Below are 6,717 nucleotides of genomic sequence, written 5' to 3' on the forward strand. Positions count from 1 at the left end.
TAAAAATACCCTACAAAGTATTGGGATCAAACCAGAAGTTTCATGTTTCGAAAGATGAATACTGCCAAAAATCCTTTTTTTAATCGATACGGGTGTTTTTGGAACTTGTAGAGGACCATGAGGAAATGATAGATAATCCAGATTTTCAAGAAATGTCGCGGAAGGTATCATCGAGCTCATAAAAATACTCTATAAAGCTATGTGGGTAGAGACACAGAACTATGGCGTTTTTGGTCTAGACCTAGTTTTCTTTGTAGAAATAGGTAATTGAAGTGTCTATTTTAATTTTTTCTAGAGATAGAATAAAATTGCACACAACCGCCAAAGAAAAAGACCCCAGTATCAAAGACTCGCTCCTGAAAGAGGGCGAGCCTCCAGCAGTCGCGGAACAACCTCCGGAACTAATCGTGCCAAATACGCAACCGTCCAGTACCTCGATAAGCGAACACCCTGTACATATTAGCGACAATATTAGTGAGAAAACTAGCGATAGTAAGGAAATTAGCGACACTTCCACGGAATTGACGAAAAGACTGACCAGTACCGAGAGTACGGACAAAAACACGGCCCATTGGTCGAAATTGAAGCGAGCGGCCATTTCGAAAGATGTGGAGGGAGGTGGTAGTGGACACAGTAAAGACAGTGTGGACGTGCCTGTGGTCAAGGTTGCCAAGGAGGATGGAGGAGAGAGAAAGTCGGGGATGATCTTGACGAGAAAAACTAAGCACTATAGGTGAGGGAGTTAAGTAAATTAGTTCAACGTACATAGTTACGGCATATAGATATCACCAGTTCAAGTGGATACATAGGGATTGCTCAAGTGGGAGAAGGACTGCATAAGGTTTAATATGCCTGCGACAAAGACCAACGAAGTGGGTTGCGAGGCTAGAAGCTGACATGGGCGGAGTTAGTTTAGTCGACGTCTCCACTTTGATGTTTATATTAGTATCGATATCGCTGCCTTCGCCACGATTGGAATTTTAAAAATATCAGAACAAAAAACAGAGATAGAACTTATATTAGTAAAAATTCTGCAACGGTGAAAGATCTGGTAACACTGGATTGACTCCGCCCACCTCAACCGCTAGCCTCTCAAACTCACTTCGTTGCTCTTTGTCCAAGGTATATTAAACTTCATGCGATCCTTTTTCCACTTGCCTAATCCCTTTTTTCACTTGAATTGATAATACCTGTACACAGGGTGTTTAAAAAAAGTAAGGCCAAACTAGAGGAGGTTATAGAGGACATTGCGTTAGAAAGTTTTTGCAATAAACCTCTAGTCAAAAATGAGCCGTTCTAGCTTTGGAGCAATTTTTTTTTTCAAAAATGTAATGTTTTCTCGTTGACACTAAACGACATCGATATTTAAGTAATTTTTATGAAAGACTACACAAAGCCATTAAATTTATTATAATGGTTCAAAGTGGAGACCTCATTACATTAATGTTTCTCTTACATCGTGGAAACGCACACCCTTTGTAGCATGTGCGGATCTTGCTACATCAAAAAACAGACTGTCATCGTTCACCCTAATAGTTCCTCGTGGGTGGCTACCGGGGTTTTATAGACTAAAGACTTGATGTATCTCTAGAGGAAAAAATCCAATGGGATTAAATCGGGACTTCGCGCTGGCCAAGTGATGAGTCCTTTTCTTCCGCTTTATCATCCAAGAAATTGTAAATTTAGATGGTCCTGCACATGGAGGACAAACTATGCAGGTACACAGTCATGTTGGAACCACATTCTATCCTGTATCTCCATAGGAGCGTTTAGATTTTTTATTAGCTAAGAAAGTACCCCTTGCAAAAAATTATTATAAATATATTATTTTTGCGTAAGGTTGCTAAAATTAACTTAAACATCAATGTCTTTTAGTGTCAACGAAAAAACATTACATTTTTGAACAAAAATTACTCCAGAGCCAAAACGGCATATTTTCGACTAAGAGTTTATGTACAAAAATTTTCTACTGCAATATCTTCTGTAACCTCCTGAAGTTTGGAACCACCTTTTTGAAACGCCCTGTAATTCTTTGTGACATCGTTTTCAACAAGTATGGCAATATTTTCTCAACAGGAAATCTGTATTGCTCCTAGACCTTGCTTCACCCTTTCTTCATATAAGTAATACTAAAACCAATTTTGCATTTTAAGATTTATACATGAAAAACTGAGAGAAGTGGCATCAGTTCCAGCAGAGCCTCATAAATATCGCTATGGGTTTGTAATACATTCTATTCCCCAATTTGTTACTAATTTAATGAAGAGAGGTGATTTCTGGTTCAGTTTTCGAGCAAAAATCTATAAACAGAAGTAATCGGAAATGACCTCAAAACCCGGGTAGAAAACCTTTTCTATAGCTTTCCCTTAAGAAGCCCCTCGCCATTTCCTTCCAAAGTCACAATATAGGGGCTTGCCTAGTTACCTTAATTGTCATTATCTTTCCTGATCTTGCTGAAGAATTAGAAGCTTTACGTAATATTTCAGATCAATAGACGATTTATCTCCCGAATATGGGCCTCTCCCCTTTGTCAAAAAGCTGAAAATCCTCAACGAACGCCAGAAGCTGGAAGAGCTGGAAATAGCTATGAAAACTCGCAGCTTTTCTCTGGATATTCCTGAGAGCCAAAGCGAGACCAGCGAAACCTTAACTCGGTTTGTACTTTACCATCACTGAAATCATGTTTTGAAACTATATTACCATTCAGGTCCCAATCTGAGGGCTCTTCAGTTCATCAGCAGCAAAACCAACGAAGCAACAAACAATTTCTAACAGCACCTTTAACTTCTTCACCCTTACACTCTTCCAATGAATCCAACGAAACACCGGAACGAAGAAATCTGAGGTCAATTTTGAAAAAATTGTCTGAGGACACCAAGGAGAGGGACAGAGACAGAACTGAAGTGGTGATTGAGACTTCTTCTCCTGAAGGAAAACCGCAGAAGATGGATCCCAGCGAATTCAAGAAGTTTGTTAAGATTTCTTTTCTGAACAAACGTGTACGGTAGTGGTTTTAAGGTTAATGAGGGCTCCCACGATCGAAGGATATGCAGCTAGACATAGTAAACTATCGAAAAGTGTGACTTTCAACAGGGATACCCTGCAAAGCCCTCCGAATAGTGCCAATACGGTTTTAGGCACGCCTCAGAGTTTGTTTCCCTTCGTGAATTCACCCACTGATAATGGGCTGGATGTCAGAGAAAAGGCAAGTTCTCATTGACCCTATAAGCTGTTGTTAGTTTCTAGATTTTGATTACAGGAGAAACTCACAGAGCTGGAGAGATGCGGAATTCAATTAGTGCCTAACAAGATGAATAACCAAGTGAAGCTAATAAAAGGTTCAATATTAGTTTTAATCATATGATATTTCGCTGAATTTATTGATGGGTTCTAGCTTCATTGGAGGACGAACAAAAGTATTTTGCGGATATTTTATTAGCGATAAAGCAGGTGATGAGTGCCCATTTACTCGAGATGCAGCAGAAGTTTCAAGAACGGTTTGATCGCTTGGAAGAAGAGTTGAGGAACAAAAACGACTTAATTCAACAACTAAAAGAACATATCTGTAAATTAGAAAACCTAGATGAAGATTCCTTAACGGTAAAACCCGTGATCAATGATCTGCCAGTTGGTGATGTTGGTTTTTAGGATTCCCTGGACACAATTATCAGCAAAGACAAGCAATCTTGGGAAGACCCAACCCATGAAGAAGAGGAGGAGCTGCAAGACTTGCCACAACCCATTAACGCCTGGTCTTCAAGTCGGTCCAATAGTATTGTTCTGAATATTGACTCTACCACAGGTTTGGATTGAGATTCCATTTTGACCTATAAATTTTAGACCAAATTCTTCCAGTTTTTGTTCTTTTTCTTCATTTCCAATTCAGAAAAATCGTTCACGAATGTTATTTTTGCTAGATACAGACTCGGATAATGCAGATGGGGAAACATCAGAAAATGACCCAACTGACTGTGAGTCAGGTGATGGGGACGTGGATCAGTTTGAGAACTCGAGCTCAAATTGGGAAATCGAGTTGCTGGCGGCTCAGATTAGGGAAAGAAGAGCTGCTAGTTTGGACCATAGCATTGACAGACCTCCAATACGAAATAGGTACTAATGTGAAACTTCTAGTTTTCTAATCCGAGCTAAACTAAAAGACAAATGACTCTATTCAAACCAAATCAAAATGTTACACACTGTATAGTGATTCTGTTTTTGATTAGTCAGACGCCTACGGCTGCTTCTGGATCTATCTTTCACGGAGTTAATCTCCAAAAAGTGATTCCATATGCGAGAGACGTTGCTTTGAAAAATGCCTATTTTCTTAACTATAAACCTCTGCCAATCTCCTTCTTCCACTAAAGCCACTATTCTTGCACGATCAATTTGTGGTATCACTTACCAATTCATGATTTTGCTTTGAGCCCTAAATTGGTACTAAGCCGTACCATCAAAATAAACCGCGAATTGTTTATTTAAGAAAAAAATATGTAAAACATTTTTTATCGATACAAAAAGGGTACCGTTGCTAATGATAAACCATAAATATGAAGCTATGTGTATTTATATGACTAAATTCTCATCAAATCCGTCGATTTTAATGTTTCTAGTCCATTGTAGAATCAGGTGAAACATACTTTCTTCATATGTAGGAACTTCGTTTTCTTTTTTTTGCACTTTAAGTTTGGCATTAAATTTTACTTGATTCTTTTTTTATATTTTATTATTTTTAACAGAAGATTAAAGAATCTGCGCGCAGACATTTGAGCTTGGCAAAGAGCATTCTTGTGTTCCCATATAGTATCGGCTTGGGTTCCTTCCGGGACCGCCGGCCGACTAAACTTCTTCCCTCTCTTCACTCAATAATCCCTACCGAGACAGCGTGGGGATTACTTCTGGAGTAGGGTAGAAAAGTTACAAGGCCTGTCTCATTTCTTCCTATTCCCCTTTTCTCTTCTGCTCTTTTTTTTTGCCTTTCATAATCTTCAGCTCTTTTTGTCCGTTTCTATAATATCCGCAATGTTATCCTTTGGTAGCTGGAAGTTACGCGTCAATTCCGCCCGCCTTTTCTCTTTCGTAATCCTCTAGCACCCGAAGATTGAATGCTCACAGCTATATACCTGGTTGCAAAGCCGGCACATGTTGTTTCCAACTTTCTTAATTTTATGCAGGTACGTATTGGATATCTCACGTCCACAGATTACCTGCGTCACGTAGTAATCTATCGAGCCCAGGTTTCTGGAGATCCACCCCATCATATCACGAACAAAAGTGTTTGCGAAGACCTCGTGAGATTCCCATTTCTCCTGCTACTTTCGATATAGCATGTCCCTAGCTGTTGGTTTCGCATTTATGCCGTTATTACATATTTAGCTTCTCTCTTATATAAGCAAGTTAATCATTGGCATGCCTGCCATCACTCGCATGGTATCCCAGGACGTCGTCCTGTAGGCTGATGCAGTGTCCAGCCTTCGATCTATCTTCTCCAGCTTGCGCAAATGGACCTTGTCTTTGCAGACAACGCTCCATAGTGGAGCAGCATAAAGGACAGAGGAAGTTACTGTGCTCGCCACCAGTCGACGTGAGTTCCCATTATGAGCCTCCCTCCGGAACACTCACCTATGTTCGACAAAAGCCTTATGAGCAAATTAATCATGGTTTTTGCCTATTTTTTACACATGAAAGGCCATCTTGGTGCTTGGATCCAGATTAACTCTGAGATATTTTATATGTTTTCGTCGCCCAATCTAAGCTGCATCTCTCGGATTTTCCTCCTCCCCGCCATGATGATGATGATTGATTTTAATGTTTCTACTCCACTACAGAATCGGACAAAACATACTTTCTTTATAGGTGGGGGCTTTGTTTTCCGTCTTTTCAAATCTGAAATTTGTTATTGAATTTTACTTGATACGTGTGTTGCCAGCAATTTAGACTCACTAGAAAATAAATTAATTATCTTTTCATTTCTTTTCAGATTTTTAAGAGGTTCCAGTACGGATGGAAACGATTGATATATAGTCCTCAATGGAATCAGTGCCAAAGCATCCTTACAATACCGTCGCTGCAAACGTAGCTGGTTTATGGTGTCTTATAGGTACCTTAGGCTCGAAAAAAGCAGAAACTCAAGTTTTAAACGCCATTCTCCGGAAAGGAAACCAATTAAACTTAAGTAATTAACACACTATATCAACTACTTTAGGTCTTCAATAAATTACCTCCCATTTATAATAACGTAAGTGTTTTGGTTATGTTATGAAGGTAATAATGTGATACACAGAGTGACCACTCTGAATATTTGCAGCAAAACAGTGTTGAATCAGAAACGCTCAAAAAGTCGGAAAATTATTAATTTATCTATTCAAATTGTTTGTTATCGAGTAGTGCTTCCAACGCTTCTACTACCTACATCAGAATTAAAATTTAAGTATCAAAAGTACCTAAAGGCAATACATTGAGGTTGTGCAATAAGGAGTTTGTAAAAGATTTTAAACTTGAATAAACTACAAAGATTTGCACCTGATGGTTTGTCAATAAGGCAAAAATTCATCGAAATTGGAAACTTACGAGGTAATTTAAAAGTGTCACTCCTGCTTAAAGTAAAAGTTGCGCCATGAGAATTACGTTTGTATAAAATGTACGAGTCAGCCTTAATCCACTTCACGGCTACAAAAGGAATGGGAAATTTCGCAATACCATTGATTTAAGTAAAAATAC

At 38.9% G+C, this 6,717-nt stretch overlaps 1 protein-coding gene across 4 annotated transcripts in view; it reads left to right on the forward strand.

Moving 5' to 3' along the window:
* Cngl (Cyclic nucleotide-gated ion channel-like) overlaps positions 1–6,176 on the forward strand; it is a 97,953-nt gene extending 91,777 nt beyond the window's left edge. For 3 of the 4 annotated variants that reach the window (XM_066401801.1, XM_066401802.1, XM_066401803.1), the window contains 10 exons: positions 296–733; positions 2,154–2,219; positions 2,487–2,654; positions 2,708–2,968; positions 3,019–3,212; positions 3,267–3,338; positions 3,395–3,600; positions 3,649–3,802; positions 3,918–4,110; positions 5,978–6,176. In XM_066401801.1, coding sequence (XP_066257898.1) covers positions 296–733; positions 2,154–2,219; positions 2,487–2,654; positions 2,708–2,968; positions 3,019–3,212; positions 3,267–3,338; positions 3,395–3,600; positions 3,649–3,802; positions 3,918–4,110; positions 5,978–6,014 — 1,789 coding nt within the window. In that variant the 3' untranslated portion in view covers positions 6,015–6,176. The remainder of the gene's footprint in view (positions 1–295; positions 734–2,153; positions 2,220–2,486; positions 2,655–2,707; positions 2,969–3,018; positions 3,213–3,266; positions 3,339–3,394; positions 3,601–3,648; positions 3,803–3,917; positions 4,111–5,977) is intronic. The other variant, XM_066401804.1, reaches the window with a different exon arrangement.
* The last annotated feature ends 541 nt before the right edge of the window (positions 6,177–6,717 follow it).

This window comes from Euwallacea similis, chromosome 23 (assembly GCF_039881205.1).
Source record: "Euwallacea similis isolate ESF13 chromosome 23, ESF131.1, whole genome shotgun sequence".
NCBI classification, from domain to species: domain Eukaryota; kingdom Metazoa; phylum Arthropoda; class Insecta; order Coleoptera; family Curculionidae; genus Euwallacea; species Euwallacea similis.